At 40.3% G+C, this 22,233-nt stretch overlaps 2 protein-coding genes across 7 annotated transcripts; both read right to left on the bottom strand.

Moving 5' to 3' along the window:
* Positions 1 to 922: 922 nt before the first annotated feature.
* On the bottom strand, positions 923 to 21,162 carry hoxd3a (homeobox D3a). Of its 6 annotated transcripts, XM_028023959.1 has the most exons (5): positions 9,224 to 9,874; positions 7,913 to 9,132; positions 6,221 to 6,280; positions 4,153 to 4,747; positions 923 to 2,648 (listed from the first exon to the last, which is right to left on the bottom strand). In XM_028023959.1, exons 4-5 carry the CDS (start codon positions 4,667 to 4,669, stop codon positions 1,897 to 1,899), a joined length of 1,269 nt encoding a protein of 422 aa, XP_027879760.1. In that variant the 5' UTR covers positions 4,670 to 4,747; positions 6,221 to 6,280; positions 7,913 to 9,132; positions 9,224 to 9,874; the 3' UTR covers positions 923 to 1,896. The 6 variants fall into 6 exon arrangements, with proteins under 6 accessions (XP_027879760.1, XP_027879757.1, XP_027879762.1 ...); XM_028023956.1 differs by lacking the exons at positions 7,913 to 9,132; positions 9,224 to 9,874 and adding an exon at positions 20,801 to 21,162; XM_028023961.1 differs by lacking the exons at positions 7,913 to 9,132; positions 9,224 to 9,874 and adding an exon at positions 20,801 to 21,158 and having other exon boundaries at positions 4,168 to 4,747.
* On the bottom strand, positions 11,859 to 15,649 carry hoxd4a (homeobox D4a). Its single transcript, XM_028023962.1, has 2 exons — positions 14,133 to 15,649; positions 11,859 to 13,729 (listed from the first exon to the last, which is right to left on the bottom strand). Exons 1-2 carry the CDS (start codon positions 14,530 to 14,532, stop codon positions 13,431 to 13,433), a joined length of 699 nt encoding a protein of 232 aa, XP_027879763.1. The 5' UTR covers positions 14,533 to 15,649; the 3' UTR covers positions 11,859 to 13,430.
* Positions 21,163 to 22,233: the final 1,071 nt, after the last annotated feature.

Raw genomic sequence — 22,233 nt, 5'->3', positions numbered from 1 at the left:
AAAGTTTAAGGGAATGAAAGTGACTGTGAACCTGCGCAGATTTAAAGCCGCTGATCATTTCTGTGACAAGAGTTTCATTTGCCTTCATGCGCTCTTAAATCGCAGGATCTATCATCTTATAGAAAACCAGAACATCTTACTTGCTCCCTCTCTCTCTCTCTCTCCCTCTCTTTTTAAATTCTCTCCCCCCACCATTCAAGATTGGCTTGGTTAGAAATGTGTTTCTTGGATTTGGAATGCAAATGCTTTGTTCACATGGAGGGGGGAATCAGCGAGGAGCCTGAAAGCGACGAGTTTTTGATTAATGAGCTTTGAAATGGCTCTCCAGGAGCAATAAAGGATGAACTGCTCTTTCTACCCCCTCTCTCTCTTTCTCAGGCACACACACACACACACACACACACACATCGCCGCGTCTCTCCCAATGTCAAAACACCACAGTGTATTTTATTTTTCTTTCTCTCTCTCTCTCCCTTTTTTTTTATTTTATTGGCACCTATCTGCTTTATTAGTATTTTGAAATCAATTAAACCGCCAGCGGTTACTCTCCGCTCTTTACTGGAAAAGCTTATTTGGTCCTTTCTATTGCACGAGGGAGGAAGGCTAATCATGTGGCCGAGTCTTAAAATATGATAAGTGACATGTGGAGGATGCAATAAGCCCATAGACTCACTTCCCTTCATACCAATAAAACATCAATATTCGCGAGAGCCTTTTATTCCGCTAAAATGCACTTTACATTGGGAGCATAGAGTCGTCTGATGAGCTTTAGATATCCTGGTGTCTAATTATTGATCGCCTCTGTCTGTTTGGACTGTACAGTGAAGGCTGTGGGTCAATAAACCTTCGTCGCGCTGCTACAGTGGCAGCAAGGAGACACTGCGGCGTTTTGTACAGAGACCAACAAATCTCAACGAGCAAATACAAGTTTAAGCACTTTATTTACAAAATGTTAAACACAATAAAATAGAACATTTCAATATCATCGGGGTTTCATAAATTTATGGGTGTCCAACTGAACGGAATAACAATGGAAGACAAATAATTATAACAACAAAAACTTGAAACGCAAAGGACTACACAAAATGACATGCTGGTGTGCGTAATATTTGATTTTTCGATAGTCTACGTTTCGCTTAAGGTTTTGACACGAGATTAACCGTGGACATGTTTACTCGCTATGAAATGCCCCCATTTGTCGCAGATTTATACAATTAGAAATGCTCCTTCCGCCATCAATACTTGGTAGCATTTCTGCAAAAAAAATACACAAACCCTGTTTTGCCCAACAAGTGCACCGCTCTGTCCGATCTGGCAACGGAAATCCACACTTATAAATACTCGCATAATAAACGATAAATAATGTGCAATACAAAAGCAATTAAATAATTAAATAGGCTGTATGCTATAGTGCCGGGGATTATGCAAAATTAATGACGCAATAAATAAATAGGGTGAGGAAAAATGAGACCCTTTAACAAGCAGACAATTTTTTTCTTCTTTTTTCCCCCCCTAAAAATCTTTCCATCTAAGGATGAGCTTCTACTTTTTTGTGATCTACAAGACTTACCTTCAAGTAACGGCATGAAATATTCAGTCAAACATTGCGCATTGCACTTGAGAATAAACAAAAAGGGAAATAAAACAACAAAATAACTATTAACAATCAGGCTAGAGCTTCTCCAAATTTTAAGAGAAATGGACAAAGCTGTATTATTTAGAAAATAATTACACAATAGCATTAATAATAATATCAATAATACTGTCATAGTACACACGGCTCACTCGGAGCATAGTTAATAGTCTAGTGAGGTAATAAAAAAGAGCGCAACGTAATTTGGCACGCACGCACACACACGCACACTTACACACGCACGCACAAGAAACGTCATAATATTACAAATGCGTCAGCTTAGGCGCTTCCTGAATCCTTCCCTGAGAAACTTGGTGAGAGGTGAGGTCTGTGTACGTGGGGTGGGGGTCACACGGTCCGTGGTGGTGGTTTCCTGGGATTTGAGCGGCACAGCTGTAGTCCACGCTGGTGGATGATGGGTGGGGGAGATGGCCGAGGTTGAACATGGGGCCCGAGGCTGGCATGGAATCAACAAAGTTCCCACCCACGTACACGGGGCTGCCTTGCAAATTGGCGTTGGCGAAGCCTCCGTTGCTCTGCATGCTGTGGTGTTCGTATTCGGAGCCCGGGTAGCGCTTCTGCTGAGGGATACAGCCGCCCAGCGGCGCCGTGTACGCGGCCAGGCCGTACATGTTCTGTTGGGGCTTGGCGAAGGGCGGCGGCGAGGGCGCGTCGTAGCTCAGGCTGTTCACGTTTTGGAGCTGGCCCGCGTATCCGGTGTGATTGGGCCCGCTCAGCGGCGGGCTTCTGTCCGGGGAGTGTCCCATGGGGGAGTGCGCCAGCCCCTTTGACTTCTGGTCCTTTTTATATTTCATCCTCCTGTTCTGAAACCAAATCTTTATCTGACGCTCGGTGAGATTCAACAGATTGGCCATTTCCACCCTCCGTGGACGACAAAGGTAGCGGTTAAAGTGAAACTCCTTTTCCAGCTCCACAAGCTGCGCGCTGGTGTAAGCAGTTCTGACCCGCTTGGAGGCCGGTCCGGGCGGGCTTTTCTCATCACTCACCTCCCCACCTGAGGAGACAAATCACAGCATCTTAACGTTGTCGTGCAACACGAAAAACAGTTCATCTGAAGTGTAAAAGTGTTAAGGCCCAGACACAAACAGCGCCGGCTCAAGGCTGAACAAGGCCAGGGGCGTTGCCACACATGGAGGCAAACAGGGGCACAAAATCTAAATATTAACTCTAGACTCATGTTTCCAAGTCAGCAGACTGGAATGAAAATATTTGCTAGATTAGTAATGTTATCTTAAGTGTGTCATTCATGTTATTCAATAATATTTACTGCATGTTTTTCTAAGTATTATGTTATTTTTAAGCAATATTCTAAATTAGTTTTACTCTGTTATATGCTTTACTCAATTATTGCTGTTCTTTAAAGTGACTTATAAGTAAAGTTAGCTTAGCTAACCTGGTTTTCAAATAGATTGAAGGGAACAACATTTATGAACTTTAGCCAATTTTTCTACTGAATTTATGACCTAAACCAACATCATTTGTTTGTTTGTTTGTATTTTTATGGAAAAACAAACTCCCTTTTAGATGTGAAATAGACATCATGTCGTGTGGCTTCCAAATTTGGAGGAATATCTACAGAATTTCTTAAATGCTCTGAACATTTATAGTAAAAATGCAAACAAAGCTGTCTTCACAATTCAGTCCTGTTTGCACAGTACTGTGCATAATTCATTGGTCTTTCCTTATTCCTTCATATTTTTCTTCAAGGTAATTGGACTTTCTAATGGTTTGTAAATTAACTTTTTGGCACTTTGTTGTTTAAAGGTTGCAAATCTTTGATGCAATTTGATAAATAAAATTTGTGGTGAAAATAACACATTTTCCAGCTCATGTATAAACCAGAAGGTGTGATTGCAGTTGCCAGGTGAATGAGGGTCAAAGCAGGATTTCATTTGGGGGCAACTTTCCAGTTACACCCTCCAGCCAAAACAGCACCTTTGGCCTCAACCTGCTTAAGTTAGTATTTTTTGGATTCACTAGAACTCGTCTTATGGTTAACCAAAGATTGACTAAACTGGCCATAATGCAGAATGCTATGCTTACTATTAAGTCAGCCACTTTAAATTATTTAGTAAATTAACAGCACATCAAATAAAATGCCTGTTATTAACATTTTATTTATTCCAATGTTTTATATTCGATAATGAGTCTATGAAGCTTGCCTGAGCTCAGAACATAAGAGAAATAATATGATCAGAGATGGCATTTATTGTTCATCATGTTCCTAATTAATTTAATATTTGGTCTGCTAGAAGACATTTTTTCGGGTTTTTACTCAGCTGAGTTTAGTTTATACAATAAATATTAGACCAAAGTGGAAAATGCTTAGAGGTGGACAGTCATTTCCACAATGACTCTGCTAACACATCTTTCAGCTTTGGAAACTTTCCCTGGAAATGTGTCATCAGCATGCTCTCCTGGGACCAATAAGAGTAAAGTTTGCCCATACCTTAGGCCGGCCCTGCATGCTATCCACACACTCATACACTCATACGCACCATCAGGATCTCTACCTGCAGCAGCGTAGTTGTTGTTGCTCTTCTGCTTCGAGTTCTGCCTGGTCTCCTTCATCCAGGGGAAGATCTGCTTGGTGAGGGCCGGGGTGGCCGGGCCCGACGCGCTGTTGTTTGGAGACTTCTTCTTCTGGGATGTGGAGCTGTTGGAGCTCGGGGAGGCTGCAGACAGTGGGGGTACCTGCTGCTCAGAAATACTGTTCGCTTGGCTGCTGCCGCTGCTGCTGCTGCTGCTGCTGTTGTTGTTGTTGTTGTTGTTGTTGTTGTTGTTGCTCTGACTGCTGCTTTGCCGCATGCAGTCCCCGTTCAGGTCACTGTCTTTAAGTGCTGGAGGTGGCCTGACAGCAGAGGTTTGAATAGGACACACAGAGCCTTGGTAATCAGTGTCAATGTTAGGAGCCGGGTAGGACTGGTGAGCAGGGCCATAGCTGTAGGAGTCTGGTTTGGGGTAGGTGTAGCCTCCAAACAGTCCAGAGTTGTCATAGTAGGTTGCCTTCTGCATTTTGTGGATTCAAAGCCACAAAATGGGTGTTGATTATTCACGTGATTGGTGTTTCCCACAGTTGCTCCAGTCTGTGAGCTGTTGGCAGAAACACATCACTCTTTACATCTGGACCATCTTTAATGTGAAATACAAATAATCAAAAGTCAGGATTGCACAAAGCGAATGGCCGTGGCTGCTCCTCAAAACCTTCAAGTTAAAACTCCAACAGTTTACCAGCTTCAAAGTCTGGCCGTTTGGCTATTTTTTTTTCTTTCCACAAAGCAGTTAAAGTTTAACTTTTTACTAAAAGGGACCCTCTGGGAGGCTTTAGTAGTCGCTCACAAATAAGCTGAATCAGCATTTGTCACACACATACACACAATGCCCTTTTCACTAATCACAGGCCTCACAAAGCCCGCCGCGCACTAATTGTTGTTCCGTGCACACGCATTCAAGGGTCCATTTTTACGCAGGCGAGAGGCTGATATTAAAAGAATTATGAAGGGGGGAAGTGGGCTGTACGTGAGCGTGCACGAGGTGAACGTGCGTGCACATGAGCGAGAGAAAGGGAGGGAGCGAGTGATGGAGTTAGGGTGCGTTGGTGGCACATAAATTTTTCATTATGGCTTGCGCATGTCACGTTTTTATGTTCCCAATGTTATTCACAGTTTATTTATTTATTTATTCATTCATTCATTCTATTATGTATTTTCTACTTTTTTATTTTACTTTGCCTTCAGAAATTTTTTTTTTCCAATTTTCTATCTATTTCAGTACAACAAACTAAATAAATAAATACATAAATGAAAACCAAAGTAGAAATGTCAGAAAGACTCCTTTTTACTGTACATTGATGTCTTCGGGGGGTCTGCAGTTTTCGCCGCGCATTACAATTGCACCTGTCAGTGTGGACCGCGGCGAAATTTATGGCCGCAAATGTCCTGGTTGTAAAACGGCCTTAGAGAGGAATGGAAAAGCAAAACACTCCCAGTGAGTCCGAAGCCCCTCAGAAGTGCGAAACTAAGCGTAGGAGGAAGTCTGAGGGAAAGCATTTCATAGCTGGCAAGGTTTCCACCGTTTATAAACGATGCTGCGTCCAGTCCGTCTCTGCAGTGCGAGCCAGCAGTTCTGGCTGGAAAACGGAGCCTATTTTGAACCTTAGAGTGTGATTTACAGGAGCATCTTTTGGATAAAATTGCGATTCCAAAATTCTACTTTTTTTTTTCCTGCCCAATTTACGCATTTTATTTTTTTATTTTACAAGTAAAGTTTGTAAAAAAAAAAAAAAAAAAAAAAAGAAAGAAAGAAAGAAAAAAATGGACTGGAAAAATTTCCCCACCAGCTGGATTTAATTCTTGTTTTTGTTTGCGAACAAATTGAAACGTGCAGAAACTGGGACTCTGCGTAAAGAATTACGAGCAGATGCAAAGCCGAGGCCATCCTTCATGTCTGCCTTTGATTCCAGCCTCCTGTGCTGGGAGCGTAAATGTGCAGCGTAGTAACGAATCACCTTGTTAGCACTTGGCTGAGTTATGCATCTCCTATATTAATTGAAGAAATGTTACTCACCGAAATCTGCGCGGATCTCTTTTATGTCGCTCACACATTCATCACCGCCTCCATCGCGACCTGGAACACAAATAAGGGTTAAAAAAAAATGTCTCATTGGGTGACTTGCTTCTTTGTTTTCTTCTTTATTTTATTTTATTTTGAATAAAAATATAATATGCACTTTATGTTCATTTAGACATTAAATATTTATGTTTTTTTATTTATATGAGCTGAAAGACAAATATTCAGTTAATTTAAAGCTTTAAAATAGAGTAGCAGAATAATCTAAAACCCATAAAATAACCATTCAACTTTTTTTTTTTTTTTCGTTCTTGTTCAAAGAATGAAAAGTCTTACATGTGCACTTTCGCACAAAGCGGCAGGCCAAATATCCAGCAGCCATAAGCGTTTTAGGTGACCTTTGGGTCATTCTGTATTAAGCCAAAGTTTAATGAACAACGAGGATTTTTGCCTTCAAGTAGCTAAAAGTCTCCACCAAATTCAGATTCGCTTCTGGGCGCTGAGAGAGCCAGGAGGACACCAAGGGATGGAAAATAAATCTCAAGATTTTTCATTCATTTCCTTTCAATATCCATGAGGATCCATGCGTAAAACATGATGGGATTTAAACATTTCTTTCTTCCCTTTTTTAAAAAAAATTCTGCTCATTATTTTTTATTTTATTTTATTTTATTTTGTGAAATACATTAGGAGACTCGGTCGATAATATGCGCCCTCCAGTTGCTGTTGAGCGCCCTAAGTTACTAGTAGCAGACAAGCCTCCCTTTTCACACGAACTGTGTTTTTCGCCTACGCGTTGTCACGGTAAGTTTGCTCCACACAATGCGTCGGGACTCGGAGTGGAGTGTTATTATCTCACGCAGTCGATCGGACCTTCCGAAATTCCCTCAATATCTCAGTTTAACCGTCCTGTGCAATTTAGATTACATTTAAAAAATATATGTATATATAAATAAAGGAGGAAACCGAGGATAATCAGCCTGTGTTCCAAAATCATTTTGTAGCATTTGCAAGAGATACACGAAACATTTGTTGTTTACTACAGAATGGCTACAATTTAGAAATTTGTCTGATAGTGAAATCATGCGTTCTGGCATTAAATTAAAGAGCACGTATGAGTTGAAGTTTAGTCTCAACGCCTGTCGAGTTGTTTAACAGCAGACAAAATCTGGATAAACGAGGGACTAAACATTCAGTTGTCGAACTATTAACTTTAAAAATGTCGTTAATCTATTGTTGTAGGTCGAAATCCTTAAAACGCGCCCAGTATGAATCCGCGCAAAACATACAACGTTGTAGTCTGACAAAGCCACATACAGCTGAAACCACATAAATCACACCAAACGCCAGTGTGACGATAAGACAACAAATTAATGTGATTTACGATCCAAGAGTCAAAAAAGAAAAGTTCCTCTGCTACTCCTTCTTCTTCTTCTTCTTCTTCTTCTTCTTCTTCCTCCTATAAGCAGGCTTTCATAATGGGCTGAAAAGCGCAGAACTCAATCTGTCGATACAATTTGAATGGAAAAATACATTGTATATAAACGGTTATAGGAAGAGATGGGTGCTCCATATCCGCATATTTAACAAGCCTCACCTCCTTGGACGGAAGGCATCATAATATGAATAATCCTTTGCATTGTATTAACCCGCGGTTAAAGGTTGCTTTCTCGCCATGCAATTGCTTACCTGCGAATCAATTCATCATAAAGCGGCTGCCTCTCAGCTCTGACTTCCTCTCCGTGCAGCTTCTAGAATAAATCCTTCACTCCTCTTTTTTTTTTTTCCTCCCTGTCTGCAGACGATGCTGTCCTAAACCTGATCTTGCTGTTTTTCAGACATTTCCATACACCGGTTGGAGACAGTATTCCCGAAAGAATGGAAGGACTCGCGTTCAGCTACCAATAAAAAAAGCGAACAAGGTATCCTTATTCCAAGGAAGAGGGGGAAAGGAGGAAAAAAAAAATCCACTGGCAATCAATCAACCAGTGAGATAGGCCTGTGTAGATTGGGGATATTTTGGGGGGCTTGTTTCTGAAGCTTTTATGATGACAAATAAAATGGCACTGCCTTTTAGATACAAGCATATATGTTCACGTGATTTGTTCTCGTCTTCAAACGGGGAGCCCTTACCTCACCGGTCCATTTTGATAAAGGGTGGCGTTTATGTGCTCGTCTGAGGTGTGTGATTGGTAAAATGGCCCTACTTCTTCTTTGAATATGAAGGACTGCAACACAGTTTTACAACTCCGGAATGGTTTCTGTCGTCCTGTGTCCATTTTAGTCCGTCAGTATTGTTTTGTTTGTTGTTGTTGTTGTTTTTTCAGCATTTTTGCAATGCATTCGTGTAAAATGTCAGGTCAATTTCACGTTGCAATGGTGCTAACGTTTTGAAAGAAATCCAGGACCTCTACATATTTGGAGGGATTTAGTAATAAAACGAAGGAAGGACGCATTTTATGCCTCACCAAATAATGGAGAGTGGCGTTTCTGCAGAACGCTGGTTTGACATGTGCGAGTTTTTAATGATTTATGAAATAAATGACATGTGAGCTTCTCTTGCAGCTGGTCGTGGATTGTATTCAAATAAAGCAAATTATCATCCCGCGTTTGTTATTTGCGTGTGTGTGAGTGAGTGTATGGGGGTGCGTGTGTCTGTGTGTGTGTGTGTGTGTGTGTGTGTGTGCATATATGTGTACGTCTGCCTTAACACCATGGTTGCAGCACAAAGAGTCACAAGAGAATGCTTGCCTTCTCCTGTGTTGTTTTCTGCATTAATCACCAAATAAAGGGAATGCTCGATGCCAAGTAAAAAAACATCAAATGCATTGGAAAAACCAAACTGGATTAGCAGAGGAGGATTTCAAAGCCGCAGGCTGGCTGCTTGGTTTAGCGGCGGGTTGTCGTCGCTGCAGAACAAGGGAAGAAAAAAAGGGGTTGCAGGGCTGGTACAGCGTCGCCGGCATATGTTCGGAGGGGTAATAAAAGTGAAAGATTTACAGTTTTCGGCCGGCCCCCCAGACAGGCTCGCTCGCACCCTTTCAGGAATTACTGGGAGTGATTTACAAGGAGGCAGACCTGTCAGGCTGTCCAAACTTCCAGCACTTCTGAGGAACCGAAAGCAAATCATGCCACTCTAAGAATAAAAATAATACGGGGGGGGGGAGGCCGAAAACACAAAAGGTACACGAGTAGTTATTCATCTTCTGCTGTAGTAAACTATACATCAGAATTACCTTAAAAATCACAGCCTTGCTTCATTTTAAAAGCTCTCGCATGAAAAATACCCAGTCCACGTTTTGCGCGTTTGCTTAAGATATAACAAAACTCTGACGTGAAATGAGAAATAAATGAGCTAAAACTCCATCTTCTCTACAGAAATGATTTTTTTAGGCTTCTGCGATTACTCCCCGACATTTAGTCAAATGTCCATGCAGAGACAGCAAGCCAGTCATCTCTGGAACTGGAAAGACATTTAATATTATTTTAAACAGGGAATAAATGCGCTTGTAACGACCATAGACCACAGTCTAAACAACTGCGCCTATGCAGGAGCGCACACATCAGAGAAAGGAGGTGCAATTCATCAAATATCACAGACATTTGATATCGTCATTTGCCAGGCTGAGGCAACATGAAAAATGCTGAAATATTTACCTACCCGAGCATCCATCGGTTCAGAGCCGCAGCTAACAGTCGCGCCGAGTATCGGATATTATTTTCTTTGGAGGGGGGATCTCTTCAGTTTTCAACTCTGATAGAGTCCTTGCGATTAATGACGACGCCGTGTTTCTAGGGGGACGTGCTGCATTAATTATTTAGACAATCACGTGGTTGGAGAACAGAGAAGCGGAGTGGTATAGTCTCTGGATTATATCTCTGAATGCAGACGGCGCACTTTAATATATCTTAAGGGGGGGAAGGTTGGTTGGTTGGTTGGTCGGTCGCCTGTCTGGCTCACAGAAGCTTCTGCGAAACCAACAGCTGGAAATCAAATATGGCCGGATGGAGAGCAGCGGCGCTGTTCCTGTGCACTGGGTGCAGTGTCATTGAAAATGGCACTGCCTTTGGCTCCCATTTATTGCTGTTCAGACATGTAGGTCAGTGTGGCTGCACGCTGTATAGTATAGTAGGCTGCTCTGACCTGATAACTGAGGGGCGTTTTATTTTCAATTCTTGTTGCGATTCCAGCAGCTGCAGATTGTACAGAGGGATTCCTCCATAAAGTGAAACCCACCAACATCACAGTTATGCTAATAGACTAATAAGGCATGCTGAGTCCCCGAGATCACTTGTGCAGGCATCCCTTTACCTCTGCATGTTTATGACATGTTTGTATTGCGCATTATAGTTTGAGAGCATGGCCCAATCTAGATGATATAGAAATGGGGGGGGGGGGGGGGGGGAGAACGCGTGTGGCTGCGGATTGTCTTTCCACATGTCTGTTCATGGCCGCTTTGTTTGGATCAGAGCTGATTCTGTAGTGTGGGGGGTCGGAGGTCACCGCTGCAGAGAGTCATCCTCAATAAAGCAGCTCAAATAAAGTATGCATCTCTGCTCTGTGTCTTTGTATGGTAAAGGTGGAAACGAGTCACAGCTGACTTAATATGGTATTGGAGAGATATGTGTGTTATTTTTTATTTTTTCTTATTTGGGTTTTAGTTAACTGGAGAGAATAACGTGAAAATTCTTATAAATTTTATTTGTAAGTCTTAAGTAACGTTTTCTTTGGAATAAAAAAGGAGACAAGAGCATTAACTGTGCACAGTTAACGAAGAAGTTTTTACGCGCAGCATGCGCTCCAGTTGATAAGAGCAAACCGGGCTTTTCACTTGATTATACTGAACATTTGTTGTGGTTATTGGAGGGGGTTTATTTAAACATTATTATGTAGTTTAATCACTGTGTTACATTGCTTGAGTGTCCACATGTTTTGATTTTTTTTTTTTATTTGAATTTCATCTGGGAAATAAAAATAAATAAATAAATGTCTGTAAATGTTTAATATGATCTCCTTGAATATTTTTAGGTCTTTTCAACCTTTTCCAAACCCTTTCCTTAAAGACTTCGATGCAAATCTACAGATTCTTTGTCTAACCTAAGTTAAATAAAAGTCCTTATGTGTGTACTTTGTCGTAATTTGTCCTGTCTTAACCTGCGCCTGCGTTTGGTGTAGTGAAACACTCGTATAAAAGAGTTTATTCACAAATACAAAAATCACACCTGAAAACAAGAAACACAGAAGAGGGAACCCTCTTTTGTGTCAAAACAGAGCTTTCCGCTATCGTGCAAGTGAAACATTCTTTGTTAGTTAAAGTCATAATTTCCCAGGGAAGGTCTAATAAGCCCACGCAGCGCGCATTTGCTCCATTTGTGAGTTTTTTCTAAAACGCTCCACGTGCTTAGCTTCAAACTTGAGAAAACGATATATATATACCTAACCTGAAAGGCTTATATATAGCCCAAAATTTGATGCAATTCCATTCCAACAGCTGCAATTTTTTTTAAACAGTCACAAAGATCGTATGTAGCCCCGTCGGTTAAGGAAGCGTAGTTTCCTCGAAATCTGTCTTTTGTTTGTCTTTGCCGCGTGAAGAAAATAAGCGTCCAGGAGAAAGAACCTTTTTGCCAAATATTCAAATGAATAATCAGTAGAAATCTTTATTTTTATATACTTCTCACATTTCAAAGCACCGTACAAGGTAAAAAGCATTTACAAAAATAAAAATTGATGAAAAAAATTGCATATTGATTAATGCAACACGACAAAATACACATCAGAGCCTTCTCGACAGGGGGAGGGAGGGGCGGTAATATAAATACTGTTAAAATACGAGTAGGACTGTGGAACTGACTGGCCCTTTACTGTGAATCAGGTTTAGCTTTGTTTTAAACTGTCCAACTGGCTTTTTCCCCCCATCCAAACAAAAATAGCGCCTGGGAGAGAAAAAGCTGCCTGTCCGGCGGGTCAGGGGGTGCTGGGGTCAGTCCTTGCGGCTGAAATGTGTCCCCTGGATGAACCTGCCTCTGCTGCTTTTGTCGCTCTTCGATTCTAATACCTTTTCAGCTCTCTGTTGAGGAAGACTTCAGAAAAGAGACCTTCATACTGGGAAAACTTCTGGGTCTTTTTCCCCTTGTTGTCCGAGGACAATGGCGGTCTAAAACAAGAATTATCTGCCTGGAAACAGAACCTGAAAGAAGTCCCTCTTCGCCCTCGGTTTGGTTTGGTTTTTAAAAGATTCTCATCTGTAACTAAATTCTAAAAGTTTGTGGAAAGCCATGCTGAAAATGCACAAGAATCGAACCTATTATATATATATTAAAAAAAAAACTAACTTTGATCGAAAGTGTTTTTAATGAAAGTGTGTGCTACGCGAAAATGTTTTTTTTTTTCTTTCATCAAATAAATAACGAATTATCAAGGAAAACAAAGATATATATTCCTAAATATTCAGGATTTGGGAATATGCTCAGAAAGAAATACAGATTTGGTGCCATGCAAGAACAAATGATCTTTCACGTGAGAGTTTTCTGAAAATGTACACTGTTTACAAAGGTGTCAGGAGAGATTTATAAGGGCACTCGGAATCCTTCACGCGCAGGAATGTCTTAGGTCTGAGAATAATATACGAGCTACGAACATTTTTACAAAATAAGTTAAAACAAACAAGTTACGAAAAGAAAGTTGCTTTTTTTTTTGCAAAGAAAGGTCAATGAGTGTTTATGCAAATATCGTTTTCTTCAAGTACCTAAGTTGTGCGTTTTCGTGGATGAAAAAGTGAAACAAAATATGTGGAATTTTGTATCTATTCTCCCCATTGCTGCACTATAATAAAATAAGAAAATATATATGGCGACGTAAAATTGACGTGAGAGGGGGAAAAAAGGTTTAAATTTGTGAATTTGAACGGGTTTTATATAAAAAATTGTCCAGATAAAGAAAAATACTGTTTTTCTGACTGTGAGGAAATCAATAAAACAAAATAATAATTAAAAAAAACTAAAATGCAAAAAAAGAAAAGTTGAAACCTCTCAGTAATACAAAATGATTGATTTTCTGACACAGTCTTGAGTCAAAATTGCTGGAATATTTTTTGTTAAATTGAAAAATAATGCTCAAACGACATCAGTCCATGCAGAAGTCAAAATGCAGCCTTTGTCTTCGTTTATGTACAAATATTCGTCCTGAATCCTCCTCCTCTGTCCTTTATAGCGCTGTTATATCAGTCTGGTTATCCTTTTGAATGTTCTGCAGATGGCCGGAGGCCGGCGCCGATCTGCCTTTGGTGTTGGGCAGCTTGTGGTCCTTCTTCCACTTCATCCTCCTGTTCTGGAACCAGATTTTGATCTGCCTCTCGGACAGACAGAGTGTGTGGGCGATCTCGATCCGCCGCCGCCTGGTCAGGTACCGGTTGAAGTGGAACTCCTTCTCCAGCTCCAGGACCTGCTGCCGGGTATATGCGGTTCTGGAGCGCTTGGGCTCTGATCCCGTGTAGTCCGGGTTCACTGGTTTGGAAAAACAACAAGAAGTGGAAGAAGGAGAGCAGAAATAGAGTTACCAAATGTTGCCAAGTGGAGCATGAAGACAAAAACAACATGCTACAACAGAAAGTAGATGTGAGCAGTGCGCAAAAAAAAAAAAAAAACAACTTTAAGGAAAGCAACCCCAAAGAAGAAGCTCCCTGTCTTTTTATTTTCTTTTAAAAATATGGTTTTAAACAGATTTCCCTCAGATTAAATAAAATCACTAGCGGCTAGTATGTTCTCTCAGAAGCTTTCTGTGGCCTATTTCCTGAGCTATAAAAATTTATGACTTGTGTAATTGTCTGGGCCTTTCAAAGACGCCCATAAATATTACATTAAATGACTTCCTATAACTACCAGGAGGCAAAAAGGAGGTAAATCTTACCGGTAGTTACGTGAACTTTCTTCATCCAGGGGTAAACTACTGCAGGTTGCTTGGCTTGGAGCCCATTTTGACTCTTTGCGTTTTGCTGCTGGCCACAAGTCCGAGCTCCGGCCGTTTGGACCGGGGGGCCCTGCTCAGTCTGTGCGTCAAAGTGGGCAGTGTGGCCGGCGTGACCCCGTGGCTGCACCGCAGAGTCCGGCACAGTGCTGCAGCTAAACGGCTGCTCTGTGTAGTTTGACCGCGGGTAGAGGATCCCTGGGTGTTGGAAGTCCGCGTCCTGCGCCGGGCTATAGAAGTCCGAGCCCTGCTCAGGTATGTAGTTATTCTGCGAGTATTCCTCGCAGGGAGGAAATTTGGGATCCACATACTTAGAGTTCACCATATACGAACTCATGGCCATTAATTTCTGAAGGTAGAAAATACTAATTTTTCTCGAGTTGTCTTTTTTTCCTCTCCTCCATAGAGCCCTCCTACTTGGTGTCAACTGAATAAAGTTAGCGAACCATGTGACCAGAGCGGCCAATGGAGGTGATGCGGGTCCAAACACGAGTAAACATACAACTGAACGCGCTTTTGCCTAAATGAAGACACACCTAGATAAGACTCATGAGAATAAACAAACATATCAATCTGCTGCACAGCGACAGGGAAATAAACACTAAAAGTTACACGTGCACGAAAAACACAAATTCAAATCCATGTATTGTTATGAGAAAAGGAGCATAGAGGAATAATTAAAAAAAAATCTTACATGTGGATGTTTTATGGATGTTTTTGTGGATGTTTTATCCAAGTATCCAAATATGTATATATATACATATATACATAAAGATAGATCAGTTTCTTGAAGGCATGGTGTTCAACAGAGGAAGCAACAAAAGATACAAAAAGCCCCTTGGCATAAAAGCAGTGAAATAATGACTGGGGACAATTGATGGACAGTGTCTTTGTCATGAAGGGGTCATCCAAAAGTTACGCCAATCTCATCCCTTCATCTGCCCCTGTCTCCCTCTCTCTTTTTTAAAAAAAAAACTGTCTCAGGCTCCTATTGGGCAGCGGCAGCAACAGCACTCCTCTCTGCAAATCAATAATGTTGAGACACAGGAGCCAAAAGCCACAGCTGGAGCGGGCTGCAGCTTCTTTTACTAAATGCATTTGGAGCCTCACTCCAAAAAAGAAACAGTAAAGTCCAAAACAGACACTTTCCTGATCAGATTATTCGCTCTCATCGTAATCATATAGAGTTTCTGTGAGTAATGTGCTGTTAAGATTTACCAGCGCTATCACTGTAGCAACACTTTGGGCCCTCAACAGCCTCAGACGCCCATAACTCAAGGAATCGAAGTTTTTTCATCGACCATATACTCCCCTAGAAACGAATCTGTGACTCTGATTCCATCACACAAATTTGGTTCTACAGGGTATATATAGACGACGGGAAGCGAGACTCTTCAATTTTAGACATCTTTTTTGTTTCATATATCCAGCAAAAAGCATGCAAATGATATAAGATAAGATAAGATAAGATAAGATAAGATAAGATAAGATAAGATAAGATAAGATAAGATAAGATAAGATAAAATAAGATAAGATAAGATAAGAGTGTGTTGAAAAGCTCCAGCTAGGTCAACATGCCAAAATATTAATGAAGGAAAATAAAGTATGCATAAAATATATAACGATGTATATATACAGCACAAAAGTTCAAAACTATACATATCTGCAAAGCAACTGGGGCAATTACAATGTATTTTTATATTCAATGTGCAAATCACAATTACCCAATAAATTATCACAGTGGAAACCACTCAGTGGACTCAAATATGTGAAAACACCAAGTTTCAAATAAGGGAACTGAATGCATGTAATAGAAAAATTCTTTCTTATTTGATAGTTTAGTCAAAAATAGGAATAGCTCAGCCCTACTATGAGTCAAATTTACTGAATTTATTCGTATTTTCATCAACCAAAGTTGTTTCATTTATCATGGAATTGATATTGGTAATTTGGAAGAAACTATTCAATTTGGACTAAAAGCTGAAAGGTTTAGTCCAAGGAGTACTTTAACACTGTGGTGCAAAAGTACTCCTATATATCAAACGACTGAGACAGTATTAAAAAAGAAAAAAAAAAGTTCAGTTTTGGCAACATTTGCCTAGTTTTTAAAACCATAAATGATGTATTGCCGATTTGTGAAAAATGCAAAACCTTTGGTTATAAATAAATAAATAAATAAATAAATAAATAAAGACTATCTGTAGCCAAAAATGTAAAAAATAAAATAAGAATTAAAAAAAACCTTTAGTAATCTTCGGTTCGCCTTTCATTCATCTCAAGTGCATCCCTATACAGAAACTCACTCCTCCTACGAAAAAAAGAGAGAAGCAGAAATAGGGCGGAAAAAAAGTTCTATATCTGAGAAAAGGTTTCACTTTCCCAAACTTGTCGTTGGGATTTAACGTTGAGCCTATCGTCAGAAGGCTCTGGACCACTGAGGAGATAAGCCCGTTTGGCTGCTGGATCCTATTGAGGCTCTTATCACCGACGGGCCGAAAGATGAGGCTAAAGGCCAGCAGGGTCAAACCGAATCATTTACAAAACTATCAAAAACTTTAATTATTTCTGCTGCTACTGACAGCTGAAAGGGGTGCAAAAGTTTACCAAGCCCTCGCCAGCCGTCACCCGAAGCAGGGAGGCGCGCCCCGGAGAGAGGCCTGCGCTGAAAAATTGTTCTACAAATGAAATAAAACTAAGAAATTTTGTTGAATTCATTCTTTAAACCCAGCAGATGTACGTATTTATCATATTTATCAAAGTGGAACCAATCAACATCATAATAAAAATTAATATTAAATGTTTTCATGGTGGTTTGTTTATTCAGTTCGAAAACCACATTTTAATTTATGCTTTTAAAAAAACTCGACCACGATCATACACAAATAAGTAAATAAATAAAGAACGTAGTTGGCACATTTAACTTTTACTGCTTAGCGATGAATTTGAAAATGATGTAAATGTTTTGTCGTGTTTATTAAGAGAATTAAATGTCATAACAAAATCAAAATGAAGCACAAGAGATTGAAAGTCAGTTTTTGTGAATAAGTTTTAGAAATTAATTTAGCTGCAAAAAAAAAAACCAAAAAAACTACCAATAAGGGTCTTTTTCTGTGCCAAAGTTATCAATTTAAACAACAACAACAGATGTAAATGCTAAAAGTACAACATGCAAAAGATAATCTGGGTAAAAACCTCACATTTCCCACTTCGTGTTTCAACATTTTTAAGACGCCCTGACCTGCCTTTCACCTTCCCCTGCCAGTCCTTTAGACGGGTCAAAGCCGAAAGACTGACAACAAAGGGAACGATAAAGTCAGCGTTTCCTGCAGCTTGAGCTAAAGCAAAGGCCAGTCAGAGCGTCTGAACAGCTTTTCAATTATTCTCAAAGTTTGTTCGCTCGGAAAGTGGTTGGACAGCGAAGAAACAGAATTGACTGAAAAATAAAAAGCAAAATAAATCTCAAATTGTCGATGAACTTTGCAATATTTCTTACTATTAGATCATTGATGAATAAATACAAATACAATTGTTGTTTTTTTTCATTCATTATTGGCCAGAATTCCCTTAAAGTTAAAAAACAAAAAACAAACGTAGGCATATTAATTAGGCTGCGAATAAAGCATGCTTTATTTATTAGATATATAAAAGCATCACAGGCAAAATATGAATAAAAAAACGAAAATACGTTGGGGGAAAAAGTGACACAAAATAACATCTGTTTATCGTAAATCCCAAATTTCTTCATGTCCTTATCTGGCTAAATGTAAGTTCATATGAAGACAGGCAAGTGAATTTCGACTTTTCAACACAATAAATAGAAAACATTAGATTTTCATCATAAAATCCGAAACATACAGCTTAGCTTGGCTTCCCAAGCTGCTTTCTGACAAGGTGATTCGATCCAAAGTAACAACGTCAAGCCCAACATCCTCACAGCAGCTTGCTGCGTTTGCTTCCAGCCCTGCGCAGCTCCGGCTTTTACAGACAGGAAACGGCTCTGTCTGAACATTACGCATGTGACATCACACGCCCATATAGCACAATGATAAAACAGAGCTTACCACGGAGACCGCAACACATGGCGCACCGTGCGCCAAAGCGCATCCACTGCGAAGGAGGATAAAATTCAGCCCGACGGAGCTTCCCTCTCTGTCTGTCATTGGGAACACTATTCCAGCCCATCTGGACGCGCTCACTAATACACAATGAGAATTATATTTTGGCTTGTCAAGTCCCAGGCCATAAAACAAACTTTAATGGCGTCACGTGCTTCCTCACAGCCATTCACAACGCCGCGCGGGCCCATAAATAATCCTCAAAGTTGCACTTACTCAATAATGCAAATTGCATTAATATGAGCCGCAGGAGGGGGGAAAGGAGCAGAAATTAAGAACCAGAGTGGAGAGGAGGAAAAAAAAGGATACGACTTATTTAATTTCAAGTACAGGCCATTTAATTTTACAATCCTAACACCTAATCATTGATATTAATAATAATGCAAAATGATGGGTGCTAAGTTATTTGATTTAATAATGGAGGTTTGTTTTATTCTTCATTCAAGCTTGGGTCTATGGTGAAGCTCCTGCCCTTTAATTTCCTTCTAAACAGTCTCTCAAGTGCATTTATTTCACAAGCGAGCCTGTCGCAAGGCTGATGTCACTCATTCTCCATCCAATCTCTGGCTGCAGCGCGTATTTGCTCCTCCTATCATCTTCTGACCAACTGGAAGGACTCCAATCTTGCCGAAATCTGCTTACATGCGTGCACTGCTGTTTTAATTACTGATTCGTTCCCTTACCTGTAGATTCTAATTATTATTCTAAACACGCTGTTTGACTTTTTAAGTCCATGTAAAATGCGTCATAAAAACTTCCCATCGCAAATATGGGTGCCTCTCTGTGAAAATAATCTCTATTTTAAAAGTTATTTTCTATAGCAGAAATAAATAAATAAAAAATACAGTCACTTTCTGCCTGCACAAAGAAGTGACCGCATGAGGTAAAATGCGCCCACGTGGTTTTTGTAGATCTTGCATCACTCAAAGCAGCTTAAGATCATCGGAAAACTCTGAAACTAACACTTCCCCCCCCCCCAAAAAAAACCCCACTCAGAGTTGAGCTTGATCACGTGACTTCTGTCTCGGCCACTCACTGTTCGCAAGCAGCAGCGCATGAAGCAGGTGAGCGTTTGAGTGTTGGGCAACAGCGCCTTCTGCTGGAATTTTACCAGCCCGTCCCACTGCTGATGTATCCGCACAGCAGGACCAAGCAACTGTGGTAACGCAGGATGTTCAATGATGCAGAGGTGACTCAGTAGAGAAATATAATTTTTCAACAATGAAAAGCTGGGAACAAAGACATCTGTCATTTCAAATATCAAATGGCCCAACGAAAGAGTACAGTTGGTTTGCTGTATATTCAGATGTATTCAGAATGACATGATATGACAAAATGTGAGGTCATGTAAATGCAATGTTGTCATGTTTTCAGACTCCAAGTGCTTGGGATAAGAGCATATAAGGTGACAGAATCATTAAAAGACTGATTTTTGCTGTAATTGTCAAGGAAAACTGCGTACCAAATAAATCTCAGAATTAAAGCATTTTTGAATGAAATGATACAAATAAAACACCTAAACATATTATTCCGATGTAAACTGAAGTGAAAATCCATTAATAAATGACTCACGACATTTAAAAAACACAATTTGCCTAAAACGGCCTCTCTCCAAATATCACACTAATGGTAAATAATCCAACACAGTATGAAACAGTATATCGGTTTGAAATATAAGATGGCGCACCTGTTTAATTCTGTTCTTGTGTTTAAAGTAATATCGTCATTATCCTTAAAACCCAGGAACGAATTGTCGAAGTAAGCGCTGCCTAATTTTCTCCAGATTCTATTTGCGCCTGTCCCCCGTTGCAGAGTCCATTTTGCCGCATTGCAGTAAGGCTGTAAATACTTTCGCAGCTGCCTGTCAGGCTGCAGTGAAATACTGTCTTTGTTCAATTGGCCTCGTCTCCAAGCAGCTGAAAACAGCCCTGAGAACTGGACTTCTTATGTTGGACTGTGCAAATGTGGAATATATTAACAAAGGGCTCCTCTTATGTGTCGAACACAGGATTCGAGAATTGTGGTATAGCGTGAAGGTTCCAGCGGACTAGTTTGTAGTTTTTATTGACTCCCAAGCATAAAAATGCATTCAGATTTGACACATATGGGAATGCAATAAGCAGCATGCATGTATAGTAAAAGACAACTGGGAAAATGTTCAGTTAAATACAATCTAGCTTAATGGATAGATCAGTCGGAAATCCGAGCAATATTTCAGCACATTGTAAACAAGCTCCATGATACAAATTTCAATCGTTTATTTATCAAACTTTTTTTTATTTTCCTTCCAGGGAGCATAAACAGCAAATGATTTCAATCCGTTAGCTTTGACCATTTCTGCAGCTAAACAACAATCACAATGCATTTTAGCACACGTCGCATCACACGAAATTACCTAAGTGGCATTACCTCACTGCTAATTTACATGACTAATGAAGCAGGAAGCTGTCAGGCAGTGCACACGCACAGGCGCGCCACACACGTCAAAAATCTTACCCGCATTCTGCAGAAAATCCGCTTTTATTCTTTCATCTTTGCCAAAGCTGCGCATTTTGAGCAAAGCACCGATGAGCTGTTGCTGCTTCTCTGCAAATGGACGGAGGGATCAAGCAGGAGCTGTTTCCGTGTCGCTCATCTCGGGGAGCTCGTAGTGTGCGCAAAAAATGCGCCTATCATATCAGACGCTTTTATGAAACGAACGGTCAGAAATTTTAAACGAGTGGTGGTGGTGGAGGGGGGAAAGCCGTCTGACTCGTTTTGGTTTTAACGCCGTATGGACGCAGAATGCAGTGAGGGGGTAAAAGTCGCCTGGGAAATCAGGAAAAGGGCCATGAAGACGTTTGCCTCTCACACATGACCAGTGGCATCCAATGACAGGCGATGGAGGCGCATAAAAAAGCTCTATTGCCGAGTTGTAAATTGTCCTCTCACAAAAAAGGAATTTGGACTGCAGCAATTCTCCCCAGCTCTGCGCATAATGAAGAAGCCCTTCAATGTCCTCCACGCACAAAGCTTTCCACACTGGTGTTGTACACAGATAGTATACATTATAGTATACATTTTTATACTATACAGCGAGATGCGGGGCCTAATTCTTTTTCTTTTCCTTTTTTTTAACAGCAAATGCAAAAATAATAATACAAATAATAGTAAAATAATAATAAAGCATAATTAAATTCTTCGGATGCTTGTTTGCTTGTTTGTTAAATATTGCAATTTCTATCTTAAGCTGTCGCTTATAAAAAGTCTAAGCCATAAATTTAGAAAACATTTTGCGTCAAATGTAGAATAAAAAAAGGCAGACAACCCATTTTTAGCTGAAATGTCCCCAAAAACGAGTAGCCCTACAAAATATATTATTTTAATTTGTACCTGTTTCTAAAAAAAAAAAAAACCCTGAAAACAAAACAACAACAAAAGCACAAACGACCACTCTCATTTATAATGTTTGGTCACATTTATTTTGGCCTTTTTGACGGGGGCGGAAATCGGCCTGTGCGCATTTTGGGCATTGCCCTCTGTGCAGCTTTTCTATAAAATAAGAGTCAACATCTGATTCCGTGTGAATATTCTCACACTGCTGGCCCGTGAGATTTGCTGGCTAAATAGTAAGGCAACCACAGTTTCATGCTTGTGAGCATTCCTAGCCAGCTGCAAAAAAAGAGGAATTTCCTTCATTTCATTCCCGTTCAGCTTGGTGGCAGCCGGAGTCAGCTCTGTGGGATTTATTGTCAGACTGTAGCTCTGGTTTCCTGCATGTGTGTTCAGCAGTGCTTTCTTGTGGACGTGGAGACTTGTGCGACTTTAAATTTTTGTTCCATGTTTCATGAGTGGAAAACAACGGATTAACGTTCAAATATTGGCCACTTCTTGTTCCAATGCTGAAGTCGTCTGACGTCGGAGAGCCGCCATGTTGCAGCGGTTTCCGT

This window comes from Xiphophorus couchianus, chromosome 7 (genome assembly GCF_001444195.1).
Source record: "Xiphophorus couchianus chromosome 7, X_couchianus-1.0, whole genome shotgun sequence".
Taxonomy (NCBI): Eukaryota; Metazoa; Chordata; class Actinopteri; order Cyprinodontiformes; family Poeciliidae; genus Xiphophorus; species Xiphophorus couchianus.
This window is presented reverse-complemented; position numbering and strand designations above follow the sequence as displayed.